Source organism: Tupaia chinensis, unplaced genomic scaffold, assembly GCF_000334495.1.
Source record: "Tupaia chinensis unplaced genomic scaffold, TupChi_1.0 Scaffold000146_1, whole genome shotgun sequence".
Taxonomy (NCBI): domain Eukaryota; kingdom Metazoa; phylum Chordata; class Mammalia; order Scandentia; family Tupaiidae; genus Tupaia; species Tupaia belangeri.
The window spans coordinates 11,576,575-11,595,936 of NW_006159616.1; the positions used below are offsets into that span (position 1 = coordinate 11,576,575).

The 19,362-nt window shown below is 53.6% G+C and overlaps 1 protein-coding gene across 1 annotated transcript in view; it reads right to left on the minus strand.

Moving 5' to 3' along the window:
* Positions 1-1,774: 1,774 nt before the first annotated feature.
* PLOD1 (procollagen-lysine,2-oxoglutarate 5-dioxygenase 1) overlaps positions 1,775-19,362 on the minus strand; it is a 37,601-nt gene continuing 20,013 nt past the window's right edge. Inside the window, exons 7-19 of the mRNA XM_006145307.3 lie at positions 17,632-17,729; positions 16,720-16,821; positions 16,335-16,466; positions 13,801-13,922; positions 11,971-12,075; positions 11,523-11,648; positions 10,850-10,991; positions 9,053-9,166; positions 8,328-8,393; positions 7,641-7,745; positions 6,159-6,305; positions 4,655-4,780; positions 1,775-2,769 (exon numbers count right to left, since the gene is read on the minus strand). Coding sequence (XP_006145369.1) covers positions 2,614-2,769; positions 4,655-4,780; positions 6,159-6,305; positions 7,641-7,745; positions 8,328-8,393; positions 9,053-9,166; positions 10,850-10,991; positions 11,523-11,648; positions 11,971-12,075; positions 13,801-13,922; positions 16,335-16,466; positions 16,720-16,821; positions 17,632-17,729 — 1,541 coding nt within the window. The 3' untranslated portion in view covers positions 1,775-2,613. The remainder of the gene's footprint in view (positions 2,770-4,654; positions 4,781-6,158; positions 6,306-7,640; positions 7,746-8,327; positions 8,394-9,052; positions 9,167-10,849; positions 10,992-11,522; positions 11,649-11,970; positions 12,076-13,800; positions 13,923-16,334; positions 16,467-16,719; positions 16,822-17,631; positions 17,730-19,362) is intronic.

The window sequence follows — 19,362 nt, forward strand, 5'->3', positions numbered from 1 at the left end:
AGTTTCTCAGCCCCTGCACCATGAACTACCAACATTCTGGGCTGGATAATGCTGTGGGGTGGGGAGTTTGCCTGGTGCATTATGGGGTGTTTAGGAGCATCTTTGGTTCTACCCACTAGAGGCTAATAGCACTTCCTTGATCCACCTTCCCAGGTGTGACAATAAATAATCCTCTGAGGGCCAACAGATGGCATAGTGGGTAAGGTGCTGGACTCCCATATGGCCGACAATGGATGGCTTGAAAATCACGCCTAGTGCATGTGCATGCATGCCTAAAATCCCAGGAGAAGAAGGGATTTCTCACTTTCCCTTTCTCTGTCTCTCTCAAGAGTGCACATGCCCTGGGACCATCAGTTAGTGTAATGGCTATGTCACTGGACACCCATGTAGTCGACCGCAGTTTGTGTCCCAGACCCGATGGCTTAAAACTCACTCCGGGCACGTATGCATGTGTGCTCAAGATCCCAAGAGGAGAATGGAGGAGAAGGGATTGTGGCATGGCCACCTCCCCCGGAGGGTGATTTCTTGCTGTCTCTGTCTCTCTCTATCTGGTGAGCACACGCACCCTATAGTAAAAACCTCCCCCCTCAAAAAAAAAAAAAAAAGAGTGTACATGCCCTATAGCAAAAAAAAAAAAAAAAAAAAAAAAAACCCTTAAAAAAAAAAAAAAAAAAAAGCCTTTAAAAAAATGGCCTTCTAGGGGCCATATCTGTAGCACAGGTGTTAGGCTCTGCTCAGCTGTTAGCCAGATCCTATGTGGTCAACAGGGTTCAAGTCCCTGGGCCCCCTCAGCTTCAAAAACAAGCTGGGGACATGCATACATACCCAGGATCCTGGCAGGATGAAAAAACTGGGGGGAAAAAAAAAAAAGATTGCAACATTATCAGGCTCCTTGAAGAGGAGATGCATTCTCTCTCTCTCTCTCTTGTACACATACATGCACTCTCTAAGCACTTAAAAAAAAAAAAAAAGACACAAGTCAAGATTTTAAAAATGCCTCTGAAGCCAGAAAGTGACTCAGTGGTTTAAAAAAAGCTCTACATGCTGCCAGGCAGGAATCCGGTTTCTTTGATCACTTATTTTCTGTGTGACCTCAAGCCAATTACCTGGCCTCTCTGAGCCTCCATTTCCTCATCTGTGAAAAAAAAAAATAATATCTCCTGTCCCAGAAATGCTGAGGGGCTGGTATACATGATGCCTGGCCCACAGGGATAGATAAATGTTAGCTCTTATTATTAATAAATGTCCTGAACCAGAAAGTGGTATACTGGTTCCATTGCTGGGCCCCACATGGCCAACCATGGTTTAAGTTCTGGGCCTGGTGACTTGAAAATCACACCAGGCACATGTGCGTGCATGCATGCTCGAGATCTGAGGAGAATGGAAGAGAAAGGATTGTGGCATAGCCATCCCCCCAGGAGAAGACTTCTCACTTTCCTTCTCACAGTCTCTGTCTCTGTCTCTCTCTCTCTTTCCAGAAGTGTATGCACCCTAAGGCAAAATACTAAAAACAAAACAAAACAAAACAAAAAACCAGTCCTAAAGTGTAGTCATCGCTTCCAGAAGAGTCTGTCCAGGGTATGGCAGGAGCCACTTGCAGCACCAGAAGTTCTCCCACGTTTTCATTTTCAGGAAGGTTGATCAGCAAAGCCTTCAGAGAGGAGTGACCCCTGACGTAGGTCTTGACAGATGAGGCAGCGTGTGCCAGGCAGCCAGTGCCTGGCTCCCAGAAAGGGTTTACAGAATGCACAAATGACACAGAGACCACATGGGACAGAGTTTGGCAAGCAGAAGTCACAAGTCTGCTGACAAAGACACAGCCTTTCTTACAACCACGGGCTCTTAAAACTGCTCCCTGCAGACTCTCTGCAGGACACGTGCACACCCACCCACCCTAAGCATCTCCCACTCAGTGGTTTGAACAACCTTTAATAGAAACTCTCCTGTTTGTCTGTCTATCCTTCTCCATAGAGGCCTCCAGGACAGACTGACCCAGTGCAGTGTGTGGACATGTCAGCCCCCTTACTTGGTCAGGGCCAAGTAGAGGATGGAGCTGTGGCTTAGAAGCCTTTCCTAGCTCCCAGGAGGTCTGCAGAGTTGCTGTCTTCAAGGGACAGCCGTTTGCTCTCATGACAGGAGCCGTGGAGGAAGGGGTATCAGTGATCTCGGGCTCAGGGTAGGAACTTGAGCTTGATTCGGTCTCTGTGACTATCCCAAAACTTGAAGCAGAAGTCCCTGGGGCTGCAACACTGCCCAGAAGCAGCTCTGGGGTTTGACTTCGCACCCCTACAGTCTCTAGGCAGCTCAGGTAAGCCCATTTTGTTTGTGGAAGAAGCAGAGGACGGGGACTCAGTTTTTCAGGAAGAATGAGTCTCTAGAAAGCAATGAAAGTGAACAGCATTGCCCGGGGCTGGGTCCAAAGCACCACAGAGAGCCCAGCCACCTGTGGAGGTCGCTGCGTCCTGGCCCAGTCTCTCCAACTGGTGGCTCCAAAAGCAATGGGGAGTCAAGAGCCTGGAGGTTGGACCAGGTCCCTGGGATCCTGAGCCCCAGGGGCTGCTGGGCAGTGGTTGTCAGCAAAGAAGAACGGTCCGAAGGGCCAGGCCTGGCCTATTAGGGATCGACGAAGGAGACAGCGATGTAGCGGGTGCCTTTGGTGGTGGGGAGCCCCTCGTGGTAGTGCGTGAGCCGCCCAGGGTGCATGAGCGTCCAACCCTTCCTTGGGGCTCGGATGGAGCAGTTGTAGCGCAGGAACCGACAGCCCCCGCCCTGGGAGACAGGAAGCATCAGTTTCCAACAGGAAGCTGGGCCCTTCCCCCACCGCCCCATTGGTTCCCTGTTCTCTATTCTCCTGTGTGTTCTGACATAGCCCAGCATAGCCAGCCTGGTGGTGCCTTGCGAGGTGACAGCCATAAACTGCATAAGGAAGACACTAAGTAAAGGAAGATGCAAGAGCTCTGAGCTTGGAATCAGGCACCCCTGGGCAAATGTACCTCCACTCTTTACTAACTCTGGGACCAGCCTGAGCCTCAGTTTCCCCTTCTGGAAAATAGAGGTTAAACTGCACAGAGCGGTGTTAATGAAATGAAATAGTACACACAGGAGCTTAGGGCTGAGAGTCTCACCTCACTGTCCTGGCTGCCCCTCGCCTCCAGACCCACGAGATGCCCCTAGCAACCTCACAGCTGCAGTAACAGAATATGTCTCCAGTCACTGCCAGTGTCCCTTGAGGGATCAAAAACCGCTCCTGGTTGAGAACCCCTGGCTGAGGGCAAGGCTCGATACATTGTAAGCTCTCCAAAAATTATAGCTGTTGGGGCAGCTGGTGGCAGAGTGGTTAAGGAGCTGGATACCACATGGCTGACTGCCCAGCTCAAGTCCTAGACCCAGTGATGTGAAAAACATGCCACGGGGGGACAGCAGGTGATGCAGTGGTTAAGGGCGCTGGACTCCCACATAGCTGACTACGGTTCAAGTCCTGGACCTGGTGGCTTCTTTCTCACTTTCCCTCTCTCTCTTTCATCAAATTAAAATAATTAAAGTAAAATAAAATAATTCTTTAACAAAAAAAAAAAAAAAACAAGAAAAACCACCACCCACCCCCGCCGAGGCCAGCAGGTGGCATGGTGGTAGAAAAACCCCCACCCACCCCCGCCGAGGCCAGCAGGTGGCATGGTGGTAAAGGTGCTAGACACTCCCACATGGCTGACCATGGTTCAAGTCCTGGACCTGGTAGCTTGCTTTCTAAAAAAAAGAAAGAAAGAAAGAAAAGAAAAACATGCCAGGTGCACGTGCATGCATGCCCAAAATCCCAAGAGGAGAAAAGAGAAGAGAGTGTGGCATGGCCACCTCCACTCTCTCTGTCTCTCTCCTGCAAGTACCAATGTCCTATACAAACAAACTGATATTAAAAAAAAAGATAGCTTTTTTTAGGAGTCTTTTTATGCATACTGAGCTTAGGGCTAGGTCCAGAAACTCTTTAAAAAACAGCAACTTAAACAGTGGCTTAATGCTGTCTGGCCTCTTAACTGATTATACCTAGAGGCCTTCTGTGGGCCTTGTCTTCCTAGTTCCCTAGCTCTTGACTCCAGACACAAGCCTGGGCCCACACTCAGATTCATGCGATCTCCTGCCACTCTCCTATCAGCTTTCTTCCTTGCTTTTAGGGCCTAAACTCCTAAACTCCTCACTACCATTCGGTATTATCATTGCTGTCTCCAGGGGACAGCCGTTTGCTCCCATGACAGGAGCCATGGAGGAAGGGGACCACTGGGTGGTCCCACGTGAGCCATCACCTGGATCTCATTAAATCTCACAACACTTCTATGGAAGGCACTCAAAGCTGCCCACCTAAGACAGGAGGAAACAGAGCTAAGACACATGCCCGAGGCCTTGGAGCTGCTGCGGGAGAGGCAGGACCCAGGGCCAGACAACCTGGTCCCAGATCTTGGGAAGTTCATGCTCTATAGCCCCTGCCTTCCAGCCCCACCAAACTGTGCCCTGAGCTCATCCCTTCCAGGAAGCCCTCCCCATGAACCTGGTGCCCTTTCTCGCTGGTCCTCCCTGGATGGCGTACCCTGGGCCTCTCTGCCCCAACCAGGCTGTAGGCAGCCCTCCCTTCCCTCTCCTGCCTGCACCCTGGGGCCCCGCTCACCTCATAGTCCACCCCGACGCGGTTCAGGGCGATGTTGATGGTGAAGGTGGAGGCGTCGTGGTGCGGCATCAGTGAGGGCTGCTCATCTGGCTTGTAGCGGACAACAAAGGCCAGGTCGAACTGGGCCTACCCCGAGGCAGCAGGACAACAGAGCCAGCATCAGCCAAAACAGGCCACAAAGGCACAGCAGGGCCCGCGCTCCCCAACACCGAGAGCACATGGGGTCCTGTTCCCCTCCCCAGGTCTCCCCAGACATGCTGGACGTGCCATGTGCCTGCGATCCTGGTGGGCTGAGGCTGGGATGGGTTACAGAGTAAAGGTGCTGTCAGGGTGCCTCTCTCTGTCTTATAGAGAAAGTAAATTAACTTCGAAAAGGGGGCTGGCAGGTGGTGTGGCGGTTAAAGCGCTGACCTTCCGCATGGCTGACTACAGTTCAAGTCACAGACCTGGTGGCTTGCTTTCTCATTTTCCCTCTCTCTCTCTCTGGTCAAATTGAGAAAAATAACAATAATAACAAATAAAATTAAATAAATAAATAATTCTTTTTAAAAAAATGAGAAAGCACCAAAGGCCGGTGGGCAGGGTTGGAAGACCAGGTCCCTCATCTAATCTGCTAAATGCTGGCCCTAGAAGGGCAAGTTTGTTCACAGCTGTGTCCTCCAGCAACCAGAACAGTGCCTGGCACAGAAAGAGTTCTCAGTAAAAATGTAAAGAGAGGAGCCAGCAGAGGGCATGTTGTTAAGGAGCTGGATCCCGCATGGCTGACGGAGCAGTTCGAGTCCCAGACCAGTGGCTTGAAAAGCATGCTAGATACTTGTGTGTGTGTGCCCAGAATTCTGAGGAGAGTGAAGAAGGGATTGCATGTGCCCCCACCCAAGGGAGAGTGATTTCTCACTTTCCCTCCCTCTCTCTCTGATGAGTGTGAGCCCTATAGCAAAAATCTAAAAAAACAAAAGAAGTGGAGAGACAGAGAAGAGTGGAGGGAAGAGGAGAAAAGGGAGGGAGGAAAACCCGCACCCAATCCTCCCGATACTTTCAGGCAACTATCTAGGCTGGTGGTTGCTTGAGGGCAGGGTCGGGTGCACCTAGAGCGGGTGTCTGGAGAAAGCACGGAATGAAAAGTGATTGAGTAAGCAAGGAAGTCAGAAAGCAGAAGTGGCAGTCCACAGACAGGCCAGCAGGGGCTAGAGAGAAACCAAGGGGAGGGAGGAGCCTCGGGCCAGCCAATTGGGCGGCTTCCTCGGTGGGCTGCTGTGGGAGCTCCTGAGACAGGGTTTAATCCCATGGAAGGATTTGAAAGATAGGTCAGAGGCCAGAGGCAGAGTAGTGTCTCCAGATCCTAGAGGCTCCAGAGGCCCCGCCTGATGGGACCAAATACCCTTATTCCCACCTGGGGACCAACTATCCAGGCCTCTCCCCAAGCTGAGAGTGCTCCTCCTCTCCTCCCCTCCCCTCCCAGCCATGCCCCTTGCCCTCTTCCTGGCTGCGTCCCAGGCAGGCGCACCCTGGTATAGTAGCCGGGGTAGAGCTTCTCCGTCATGGGGGCAATGTACTCCACCAGGAACTTGTGCCACTCCCGCTCGAAGCTGATTTGGTTCATGTGGATGTCAATGGTGGGCACGTTTTCGTAGCCACCCTGGATGCGGTTGTCCTGTAAGAGACCAAGGAGTGTGGTCGGCAGCATGCTAAGCTAGCTCCCCAGGCTCCCCTGCCCTGGGGATAGGCTGTCTAGTCCCCTCCCCTTGACTTGGGAATGTCATGGAACTAGGTTTCATTATCTGGCAGAGAAGGAGTTTTGCAGCTGTAGTTAACATCCCTAATCAGTTGACTCTGCGTCAATTCAGGAAGGTTATCCTGGCAGGCCTGACCTAGGGGGTGAGAGCTTACAGGAGGATCTTGCAGAGGCTCTGTCTCCTGCTCACTTGAGGTCTGTCAAGGCAGGTCAATGACCACGTGAGTACGGAACAGGATCCTAGGCCTCAATGAGGCTCCAGTCCCAGCCGACGCCTCAAGTGCAGCCTTGTCAGATCCCGAGCAAAGGACCTAGCTAGGCTGGGCCTGGGATCCTGACTCAGAAGCCAGGAGATACTACCGGAGTGTCGTTTTAAGCCGCTAAGCTTCTGGTAATTTGCTACAGAGTGCCGAAAATTAATACAGAGGGCTACATGAGCTCAGGTACTACAGGCCAGAGGCTGCTCTCTGGCTCTCTCCGGTGAGCACACACGCCTTCTGGGAATAACTGAAAAATGAGTGCCTGGGACCAGCAGATGGTACAAGAGTTATGTCGCTGGACTCCCACATAGTCAACCGTGGTTCAAGTCTCAGACCCAGCAGCTTAAAAACCTCACACTGTGCATGTGTGCATACCCAAGATCCCGAGAGGAGAATGGAGGAGAAGGAATTGTGGTGTGGCCATCCCCCATGAGGGTTGATTTCCCGCTTTCTGTCTCTCTGTGTCTCTCCGGTGAGCACATGTGCCCTATAGCAAAAATTGCTCTAAAAAAAATTTAAACATACGGGTGCCCAAGCGTGCCAAGGTGACTGTGGGTATGGAGCTGCTCCCCAAGAAAAGCACAAATTCTCACCTCCACGGCACCACTTCCTCCTGTCCGACTCGGACCTGACAGCACTTCCTACCTGACACCTGCTCATTCCTCCCAGCTCCACACGCACGTCAGGAAGGCAGCTGGGCCAGTCTAGTAACAACTCAGGAACTGAAGACCTAGCAGCTCGCTGTTACGGCAGCTCAAAGTCAGTGGCAATGGTGGCTTGGGGACTGACATTCATCTCCAGCTCCAGCTTCTCAGTCCCTCCACTCCTGCCTGCCTGCCTACAGGCATCCCTGCTAGCACCCCCACATTAAGAGTCCCAGGGAGGGTGGTCAGCTGGCCAGGAGAGGAGCCCGGAGGCAGGCCTGGGTGGGGAGGCATGGGCATATACTGCATCACCTCACTGTAGCCACAGCCCGGGTGACTGGGGCCCCCACCTTGTTATCGCCCAGAGACCACTGGCCAAAGTGCTCCATCTCCTCCACCAGCTCGTCGCAGGCCGCGTCCGTGAAGATGGGGAACCAGTAGACATCCGGGCAAGGCTGGAGAGGGTGGGGACTTGGTCATGAGGGTCCAAAGTGGCTCCACCACAGCCTTCCCCTGCTGCAGATTCCGAGTGGTCTATGCCCCACCATGCAACCCAGTTTGTGAGCCCTGTGGGTGTCCCCAAGGGTGAGGGGCTCTGTAAGGCAGGACAGGCTGAATGAGCTGCTGAAGGGAGAAGGGGGCGGAGCTCAGAGCCAGACCCCCACTGAGGCCCCAGGACTACCAGCACCAGGACTGGGGCAGGAAGGTGCACATCCAGGGAGCAGAGGCCCGCAGGCCCCAAGGCAGGTGAACAGCAGAGAGGAGCACCCCCTCCTCACTCCTGGCCCTAGGGCCGTGTCCACAGCAGAGGTCACACTCTGGGACATTTTCCTCTTTCCTGCCTGGGCCGGGGAGGAGGCCTAAGACCCCCAAGGCCCTTGCAGGTTCAGCCAGAAAGTGCCACAGAGGAAGGGGCTGTCCTGCTGCCCACTTCCCACAGAGCAGATGGAAGGCCCCTTCTCCACCTCCAAGGGGCAGCCACCTCTGTTCCTCTGCCCCCACCCCTGGTTGTTCCCAGAGAGCACCTGCTCCCTTACCGTTTCCACCAGCTTCCCCGCCAGGGCCTTGGTGTAGTTCTCATGGATGTACTTCTCCTTCCAGTCCTGTGGAGAGCGGCAAACGGGCTGGGGTTCTTGGGGCCTGGCCTGAGCCACAGCCTCACTATTTGTTCAGGTCCACAGGATGCTCCAAGTGGGGGCTCCTCCCCGTAGGCCCCTCAAACTCAGTGACCATGTACCTACCTGAGGATGGAAGGGCATGTACTTGTGCCTGCTGGGTGCACGCACATTGCCTGGGTGTGTGAGTGTGCCCACAGGAGCTGTCTGCACGCGGTACGTACATGTGTGCGCCCGCATGCACATGTCTGTGTGCTGATATGTGCACATGCCCAGGGCAGCTGCAAGCCCCCACAAGGTCAAAACGCTCTCCCCTTCCGATCATCATGATATCCTCTGGGGTGCGACAGCAGGGAGGGCACACTCATCAGATAGCTGAGGCCCCAAGATGGAGAGGCTCAACGAAGTGCAATTGATGGCAGACCTGGGCTGCAAATGCAGACCTCCGACTTCTGGTCCCTCCTCCACTAGATGGCACTGCCTCCCCTCCCCACCCAATCCTGCCCTACAAGCCCCCTGGGGTGCAGGGAGGGAGGTGCCCCGCAGGGTCCCAGTTGTTGTGAAGCTCTGAGAGGCAGACACCCCAGGCCACAGGATCTTGAGGGTCCCTTCTACTTGCAGCTCCCAATTGCCCACGAGGCCCTCACCTCAGGGTTGCTGAACACCTCCCAGAGGTCATTGTGGAGGTGGGTGGTCTGGTAGCTGTCCAGGGAGAGCAGGTGGCCAAAGGTGTGTCGGTTGGTCAGGAACATGAACGCATCCTGGGGAGAGCAGGCCCGATGGAAGAGGCTCTCCCTCCAGCCCCCTGCCCTGCACGCTCCAGAGAGGTACTCTTCCACCCTCAAGTTTACCAGATTAGGGATCAAGCACAGGCCGGTCCTGTGACCTCAGCACCTGGCCCGGGCCTGACACTGGGGAAGGCAACTGGGAGGACTAAACTGAGGCTGAAAGAACAAACGCATAAGAGAAAAGGGCCACATTCCAATCCTGAACTTTGGGTGATGGGGGAAAAGCTCACCACACTGTCACGGTAACAAAACAAAACAAAACCAAAAAAAGAAAAGAAACCCATGGGACTGGTCCCATAGTACAGTGGATAAATACAGTTCAAATCCCAGCCCTGGTAGCCTGAAAAACACATCAGGCAGAGGCTTGTGCATGCCCAAAATCTGATGGGATAGAGAAAAGAAGGAAGAAGATTATAGCATGACCATGCATCATTGGGGAACATTCTCTCCTCCCCCACCCCCCACTAACACCCTTTGAAAATAAAAAATAAATAAATAAAATTATACGGGCCAGCCCATGGCTAGTCATAAGGTGTTAGATCTCATGTGGCTGACCACATGGTTCAAAGCCTGGCCCCAGTGGCCGGAAAAACACACCAGGCACAGATACATGCCCAAAATCTTGAAAAGGAATGAGAACTAGAGAAGAGATTACAGCATAGCCATTTCCTGTCTCTATCTTGTATCCCTCTCTGTGTTTCTCTGGCAAGCACACACGCCCTTGGCAAATTTTTTAAGAAGTCAAAAAAACAGGGAACCAGCAGTTAGCATAATGGCTATGTCGCTGGACTCCCACATAGTCAACCGCGGTTCAAGTCCCGGACCCGGTGGCTTAAAACTCACGCCAGGCATGTGTGCGTGCATGCCCAAGATCCCGAGAGGAGAATGGAGGAGAAGGGATTGCGGCATGACCATTCCCCCTGGGGGGGTGATTTCTCGCTTTCTGTCTCTATGTCTCTGTCTATCTGGAGAGTGCACGCGCCCTATAGCGAAAACCTCTCCAAAAAAAATAAAAGAAGTCAATAAAACACAGGGTGAGATGAAGCGACAGGGTGAGGTGTCTTTTGACACATTACTCGGAGAATATTTAGGTGGAAAGTTCACTTTTCTTGAGACTGTGTCAAAAATACCAGTAAGAGGAACCAGCAGTTAGCATAATGGCTATGTCGCTGGACTCCCATGTAGTCAACCGTGATTCGTGTCCTGGACCCGGTGGCTTAAACTCATGCCGGGCGCGTGTGTGTGTGCCCAAGATCCCGAGAGGAGAATGGAGGAGAAGGGATTGCGGCATGACCATTCCCCCTGGGGGGGTGATTTCTCGCTTTCTGTCTCTATGTCTCTGTCTATCTGGAGAGTGCACGCGCCCTATAGCGAAAACCTCTCCAAAAAAACCCAAAAAACAGAAAACAAAAATGCCAGTAAGATAGATGGTATGAAAGCCAAGTCTGCTAAAATGGTCCCACAGACCTCTGGGGGCCAGCACACATGCCCAATGCTCCCCAAGTCTCCACCAGGCCCTGATGGCCTCAGAGCTGCCTTGCTGGCATCTCAGAAGCTCCCAGGCCCATGGTGACAAGGTAACTCACTAAGGGTCAGAGTGGAAGGCCTTCCTTCCCTGTCACCAGGGCTCCTCTGGCCGCCCAGGCCCCGGCTCACCTGCTGCCGGAGGTTGGCGCAGAAGGCCATGTCGGGGTCCAGCTTGCGGTGGTGGAACAGGTCTGTGGTCTGCAGCTCGGTCCGCAGGGCACTCCCCTTGATCAAGTAGATGTTGGAGATATAGGGTACGTTCCAGACGCCGCTGGGGGGAGAGGGGAAGGCAGAGGGAGCGTAATTTTGTGACTTGTACCAAAGCATGGAGAGCAGCCAATCTGAAAACATGTGATTAAAACATGTGTCCTTACATGTATCTACAAGCCACATATTTTAATCACACATTTTCAAATTAACTACTCTCCACACCAAAGTCTTCAAAGTCTATGTTTGTTTGTTTGTTTGTTTGTTTTGTCAGAGATGTGTACACTCACCAGTGAGGGACAGAGAGACATGAAGACAAAGAGAAACAGGCTGCTGGTGAGGGGGCTCGCGCTAGGGGTCTGGGCCCAGGAAGAAGAGGAGGTCCTAGGCTAGAAGGGCATAATCACGCTGATTCGACTGCCCTCCCCTGGGCACATGACCAGGAGGGTGGTCAGGAAGTCCTTCTGTGTGTGTGATTGCAGTCTGCCTCGCTCTGGGTGCAGCAGGGATTTGACGGCAAGGACAGGAGCAGGGAAGGGAAGCGCTCGTGCAGGAGGAAGCCAGATGGAGGTGCCCCGACCCCGCAGGCACTCACACTCGCCGGCCCTGCACGATGTCCACGTAGTCCTCGGAGCGGGCATAGTAGCCATCTGCACTCAGTGCCCCCCAGAAGTTTGACCACAGCCTCCCCTGACGGGTCAGCAGCGGGGCGATGACATTCCTGAGGAGGGGAGCACCTCAGTAGAGTCCTGCTGCCCCCTGGGAAGGGTGGGGCAGGCCTAAGTGGATAGGGACATGGAGGGGGATGTGGAAGGGGAGGCTTCTGTCTGCACACAGAGACCTCAAGCACCTTACTGGGGCATGGGGAAGGTTGGGCCTAGATCAGAGTTTGGTTCATCTGATACCTGCTCCCTCCCAGGGACAGCCCGGAACAGACTGGGGAGGGTGCTATTCAGACCCTGGGGTGGATTCCATAGCCCAGGGAGCAGAGAGGCTGAAGGGGAGGAAGTGGGGGCTCCCCCCGGGCCTGCCCACCACCTCACTTGTTCTGCTCGATCAGCAGCCGCAGGCTGTCGGGCTCGGTCAGGGCCACGTCAGCGTCCACACTGAAGTAGTAGGTGCAGCTGCGGTCCTGCCGGCACAGGTCTCTGCGGGGAAGCACAGGGTCAGCGGGCGGCTTCGATTCCAAGCTTCCTGGGTGCTGCCCACATCTGTGACCACAGAGGGCCTGGCTTCACCACATACCAGCCCAAGAGTCCCTCCTGACTCAAAGGCCCAAACGCTGGACTCCCTGCACCTTGAGACAAATGCCCAGAGCTTGGCAAGGGACAATGAGTGCCCTGAAACCCTGATGATGGGGAAGGCACAGCCCAGCTGCCTGGGGGTAGGGAATGGATCTTGGTGTGCGGTTGTTTTGGAGCATAATTTTGTAACTTGGACCAAAAGTCTTCAAAATTTCTTTGTTTGTTTTGCCAGAGATATGTACACTCACCAGTGAGAGGCAGCGAGAGAGAGGCAGAGGGAGAGAGAGCATACCTCCCATGAGCTACAGTCACGCCGCTATCCCTTCTCTTCCACCTCTCCATCGTGTTGAGATTTTGGGCATGCACGCACATGCACCCCGGGTGTTTTTCAAGCCCTCCAATGAAATTCAACTGTGGCTGGCCATGTGAGATATAACTTTCTTAACCGCTAGGCCACAAGGCCAGCGCTGTTCTTTTGTTTATCTAGTCCAGGGCTCAGCAAACTATAGTCTATGATCCAAATAATCCCACTGCCTGGTTTTATATAGCTGGTAAGCTAAGAATGGTTTTATGTTTTTGTTTTAATTTTGCCAGAGGAGGCATGTGCTCACAAGAGAGACAGTGAGATGACAAGAGAGGGAAAGGAACAAAGCACGCCCCATGGGGTGACATGGTCACACTGCAATCCTTTCTCCTCCATCTCGCAATCCTGCTGGGACTTTGAGGGCACACACATGCACTCTGTATGTTTTATTTTATTTTATTTTTTTTTGAGAGGTTTTTGCTATAAGGCGCGTGCGCTCGCGAGGCAGACAGAGAGAGACAGAAATCACCCCCCAGGGGGGATGGTCACGCCACAATCCCTTCTCCTCCATTCTCCTCTTGGGATCTTGGGCATGCACGCACATGCGCCCGGCGCGAGTTTTAAGCCACCGGGTCCAGGACTCAAACCGTGGTCAACTACGTGGGAGTCCAGCGACATAGCCATTACACCATCTGCTGGTCCCCCCAGTATGTTTTTAAGCAGCCAAGTCCAGGACTCAAACTGTGCAGTTGGCCACATGGGATCCAGCACCTTTAACCAACTGGCCACCGCCTGGCCAGGTTTTATGTTTTTAAATAGCAGGGAGAAAATGAAAAGTGTAGCTTGTGACAACGGTATGGAAGTCAAATGTCAGCAGCCATCATACAGTTCTGCCAGCACATATAGCCATACTCATTCACTTACGTATCACCCGTGGCCACTTTCAAGCAGAAGGAGCCTGCAGAGCCGACCTGCAAGGATTTACCATCCAGTCCTTTATAGGAGTTTGCCAGCCTCTGATCTGGCCTAATTCCTCTGCAGTTAACACGAATTACTTGCTTCTTTGTCTATTTAATCATGAACGGAAAACACAGGTTTCTCTCCCCGTCACCGTTTGTGTACTTCTGGCCCTCCGTCCTTCCTCTTCCCCGGATTTGCTTCCTGAACACAAACGACCCTGCTCAGTCCTGCCTGGGAGCATTTAGGCCGGCAGAGCAGAGACTATTTCCCCTTTGACAGAGAGGGCAGGAACTTCCTGGAGACCACAGCACCTTCTGAACTCCTGTCACCACTGTCAGTGAAGATAACTGTGGCCCGCCACTCACGCGCCCATGTTCCTGGCGTCCGCAGTTGCAACCCGCACTTCAGGGCCCACGAGCTTCACCGACTGGTACTCGCTGCCATGCTCCGCCAGGAACCGCTCCACCTGCGCCTTGTGGTGTTGCTCCTGGGGAGGGGGATGGGGTGGGGGAGAGGTGAGGACACAGCTGCACCCCAGGGACCACAGCACCTTCTGCTGCAGCCACCCCGGCACGGGCCTGGCCACTGCTTTCCCATCTCCGCCTCTGCCGTGCCAAGCCCTCTGCCCAAAATGCCCTTCCTGACCATCTTTTGACTATTCTCCTCCCCCAACCGGGGCCGACCCCACAAGCCTCATTAGTGCTCCTGTCGTCGGGACAGTCCTCATCCCACCCCTCGGCCCACATCCAGAGATTGATTCTGCAGGTGGATCTAGCCTAGGGATCTGCTTTGTTACAAACATGCCAGGTGATCCTTGGCCGCACTTTGAGAAGTAACAGTCCTCTGGCACATGGAAGTGGAAAGGGCAGGGTCTTTAGAACCCAGTCCAGGATGTGGACCAGTCCCGCTCTGCTATGCTGAGCGATGTGACCCTGGACAAGTCATGTTACTTTTTCTGTGTTTTTTTTTTTTTTTTTTTAAAGAGAGTTTTGCAATAGAGCACGTGCACTTGCTGAAGAGAAAGAAAGCAAGAAATCGCCCTTCCCAGGGGAGAATGGCCACGCTGAAATCTCTTCTCCTTCATTCATCTCTTTAGGATGTGGGGCACACACGTATACGTGCCCAGCACGAGTTTCAGGCTGCCAGATCTGGGACTCAAACTGTGGTCGACCATGTTGGAATCCAGTGCCTTAACCACTATACCACCTGCTGGTCCCAGTCACTTCACCTGTCTACGCCTCAGTTTTCTCCCTTGTGAAATGGGAGGACAACTGTGCCTCCTTCACGGCCAAGGTAAGCCCTGTGTGCGTCAGATAGAGAATACAACAAGTCCTCAAAGACCGCCTGTGGCAGTTTTTTTTTAAAGGTTCTGGCCTTAGGGCATGCGCACTTTTGGGGAGGGGGGTAGAGACAGAGACAGTGAGTGGGAGTAGAAATCATTCCCCCCAGGGGGACGGCCATGTCAATTTCTTCTCCTCCACTTTTCTCCCAGGATCTTGGGCCCACAGGCACACACACTGAGCATGAATTTTAAGTCACCGGGTCCAAGACTTGAACTGCAGTCAACTATGTGGGAGTCCAGCAATGTAACCACTATGTCATCTGCTGGCCTCAGCAGTTCTTTCTAAACAATGTCACAGTTCATGGAGGTGCCCGTTGGTGTCTACAGGGCAGCCATGAACCTCTCAAGGGCAGGGCCCACATCCCCCATTTCCAGGTAACACTACATAGCCAAATCGATGTCTATAATGCAGGCAGGGATTTACAGTGTATTGGCATCCCCTTAGGAAAACTGGTGTAGGCAAGGTCAAGCTGAGCTGGTGGGGGAGCCTTATCAGGCTAAGAAGCAGAGGTAGAAAGAGGGGGCTGGGCATGCTGAATCCAGGCCTATTCCCCACAAATCAGCAGGCCTCCAGACCTTCCCCAACTCCCCAGAAGGCACTCAAGAAATGGAAATCAAATTAGGCAGGATTAATGGGGGCAGGGATAGAAATGAAAATGACAAAAGCACCTACTATGTGCTTCCTTCCCATGCACTGGGCACCCGTCTATGCACTTCGTGCCTCATCCTTATTTAATCCTTGCAGCAGTTCTATGGTTGGCACTGTTACTATGCCTAATTCTTTTTTTTTTTTGGAGAGGTTTTTGCTATAGGGCGCGTGTGCTTGTCAGACAGACAGAGAGACAGAGAGACAGAGAGACACAAAGCAAGAAATCACCCCCCCTGGGGGATGGCCACGCTGCAATCCCTTCTCCTTCATTCTCCTCTCGGGATCTTGGGCACGCACGCACACGCGCCCCGCGTGAGTTTAAGCCACCGGGTTCAGGACTTGAACCGCAGTCGACTACGTGGCAGTCCAGCGACATAGCCATTACGCTAACTGCTGGTCCCACTATACCTATTTTATAGGCGGGAACACTGAAGCACAGAGAGGTTGAGTGATGTCCCCAAACTCAGCCCATAAAAGCAGTGGCATTGGGATTCAAACCTAGCCTGTCCAACTCTAGAATCAACCCAGTGATGTGGGGACACAGCCCAGTGTCCATTTCCACTCGTTCCAGATAAGCCTCAATCAATAAATACTCAGTGGTCTCAGCCACCTTAGGAAGCTGGGCCCTTTAAAAAATTTTGTTTTAAGTTTATTGATCATTTCTTCTACAAAAGAGAAAGTGAAAGACAGAACCCTCCACAGGGTCCTGATGCTCCAATCCACCCATAGATTCAGCCAGCCCCAGAGCACGAACACCTGCCCAGTGTCCTCTGGACTTGAACTGAGAACCTTCCCACATGGGATTGCCTTGCAGAGCATCGCATTTTACCACTGTGCCACTGTCTGGCCCCGAGGCTGGGCCGTTCATCCAAGCTGCGTGATGAGCCCACTGAGTGTCTGCTACTCACGTGGTTGTGGATGAAAAGCCGCATTCGTTTCTGGGGGTAGCGGAGGCGTCGGAGCCGCTGGAAGAACAGGGACAGGAAGGGCGTGGGCTGCTCGATGAACACGCCGACCAGGACTATGGGCAGAGCTTCGTCCTACATGGGGGAGGGAAGCACCAGAGTCTAGCATCTGTCACTGCGCCTTCCCTGAGCCCCTGGTGTGGCCCGCGGAGCCAGAGGCAGAAGGGGGCACAAAGACTTAGCAGGAAAGGTGCCTGGGACAGCGAGCTCCAGCCGGCATGAGAGGTGGGGGCTGGAGGGAGACGGGGGTGCTGGAGGGAGAGGGGGGGCTGGAGGGAGAGGCGGGAGGGTGCCCCAGTGAGGAGCAGGGGCCTGCTCAGGGCCTCACCCCAATGCCCTTGAGGCTGCCCAGGCCCTCGTCGCACACGGCACAGCCTGTCTCAAAGGTCCAGAAGCGTGGGATGTAGTTGCCCAGGTAGTTTAGCTGTATCTGGGGAGAAAACGCGGGTCCGAGAGGAGCAGGGCCAGTCTAGCCCCTGCAGCCATAGACTCACAGTTCCCCACAGTCACAGATGCATAGCTCCCAGGCCCCTGGGGTCTCGAACAACCCAGCTCCCTCCTGCCCTCTGAGCAGGTCTGGGAGAGAATGTTCCATCCCCAGGAGACCGAGACCATGGCTATCCCACTTCACCTCGGATCTTCGGGGAGCTGGAATGCAGATTCCTGGCCCCATACACCACCCCCAGAGCCTCCAATTGAGCAGACCTCGGGTGAAGCCAGGAAATCTGCATTTTTTACATGCTCTGCTTTGTCTCCTGTCTAGATGATTCCAGTGCACGTGGCTGAGGACCACTCTGGGAGAAATAAAGTTGAGCCACAGGCCAGTCTCCTAGGGGATAATTATGTCTGCCCTGCCCCCAGCCATCTGTACCCCAGCCCCTCCACTGTGCTGGGAGTGCAGGAACCACCTGACTGATCATGACTGCCCATGCCTTATTCTCTCTTGCAAATAGTCAACAATCATTGAGTGAGTAAACAGCCCTGCCTTGGGTGCCAGAGTATGAATGACTCTGGAAGCCCTGTCTAGGCCTGGATGGGGACAGTAGCCCCCGTGTGTCCTGTGGTCCAACAGGAAAGGACAGAGCACCACTGAGCACCATACTGAGCTTAGATGGGAAAGCAGAGGCTCTGAGCTCATGGCAGGACTCAGGCAGGTGGCCCTCATCCCAGCAGGGTCACAGTGAGAGAACGGGGGCTCTGGCCTCCTCCCATGCTCCCCAGGGGCTGGGCCCCTCCCTACCTTGGTGGGCCCGTTGCCATGGATCAGGACCGGGAGGGTGTCATAGGCCAGGTTCCGCGCTCTCACGTGGCCCATTTCAAACTTGAGCACAACCTCATCTGCAGGTCAGAAAGCACGGCCCCACCTAGCTTCAGATCCGGAGGTCACACCTGGGGGCTGACCAGCTGGGCTGGAATCCCAGCTTTGCAGCACACAGGGTATAGAGCCCCGGGCCAGTCCCTTCCCCTCTCAGAACCTCAGCTTCCTCATCTGTGAAATGGGGATACTCCCTTCTTCATGGGGTGAATGGAGGATCCATCTGACACCGCCTGGCACATGGTGAGCACAGAATCCACGCAACTTAAACTCCATGTGATTCTGATGAGGGCCGGAGCAGCATGGGCAAGGACCCAAGATCCAAAAGGCCCAGCTCCAGCTCCAGACAGCTCAGAGGGTGCCTTCTCTGAGCGCACACAGCAGCACCTAGGATGTGCAGTGGTGCTGGGAGGACCGGGCGGGCGAGGACAGATCCCATCCCTGCGAGGAGGGCCCCAGCAGCAGTTCCGAACACCAAAGCTCTGACCCTAATGGAGTAGCGTAGGATAACGGGCCGGGAGCTGCCCATAGCATAATCGGCATAAACAACGTACACAGCGCCTTTTCCTCCCAGGTCTGAGGTGCTGGGCAGGGAGGCCTTTTGTGGGGAGTGACAGAGGTGGGGAAGAAGAGCCCTCTGTGCACACTCTGGACTACCCAAGAAGTGATCTGGCTGGTGAAGCCCAGAACCACAGGCAGAGGGGGTGACGTCTTTGCATTTTCCTGAAAGGAGCCATAGGTTTCATCAAATTCTCAAAGGGGTTCCTTTACCCCATAAAATCACTGATTAGTGATCTGGTTCACTTCCTTTATTTCTCTTTTTTTTTTTTTTTTAAAGAGGTTTTTACCTGGGAACATGTGTGTTCACCAGAGAGAGACAGAGTCAGTGAGAGGAAAAGTGAGAAATCACCCCCCAGGGTGGATGGCCACATCATAATCCCTTCTCCATTCTCCTCTTAGATCTTGGGCACACAAGCACATATGTCCGGCATGATTTTCAAGCTACTGGGTCCAGGACTCGAACTGCAGTCAGCCATGTGGGAGTCCAGCAACATAACTGCCACGCCATTTGCTGGCCCCTCTTTTTCCTTTTGTTAATTTTCCTAAAGGCACGTGTACTTACTAGAGAAACAAGGGGGTTGGGGGAAGCACCCCAAAGGGGCGTAGTCAAGCCACTACCTCTTTTCCTCTATTTCTGTACACCACAGGGATTGGGGCATGCATACATGCATGCCTAGTATGTTTTTCAAGTGTCCAGGACTCAAACCACATGGTCAGTCATGTGAGATCTGGCTCTCTCAACCATTAGGCCATGAGGCTGGCCCAGTTCACTTCCCTTTTCTAAAGATATGAAAATTGAGGCACTATGGTGCTTGCGACTTGCTTGACGTCACCCAACAAGACCTGTGACAATGTCATCACCAGCTATGGATATGTGGCTCCAAGGACCAAGGGACTTTGTTTCTAAAGCTGTCCATCAAGTCCTGCCAGACCAGTCCCTAGCCTCAGGTCCCAAATCCTTCTCCTGGAAGGCTGGAGGATCAGGAAAGGAGGCGCAGGGGCTACCCCTAAGGACCTGCATGCCAGGAAGGCGTCTGGTACCTGCTGTGTGTGTCACCCAGCTCCCCACAGGCTGAACAGCAGCCCCTTTCCCTA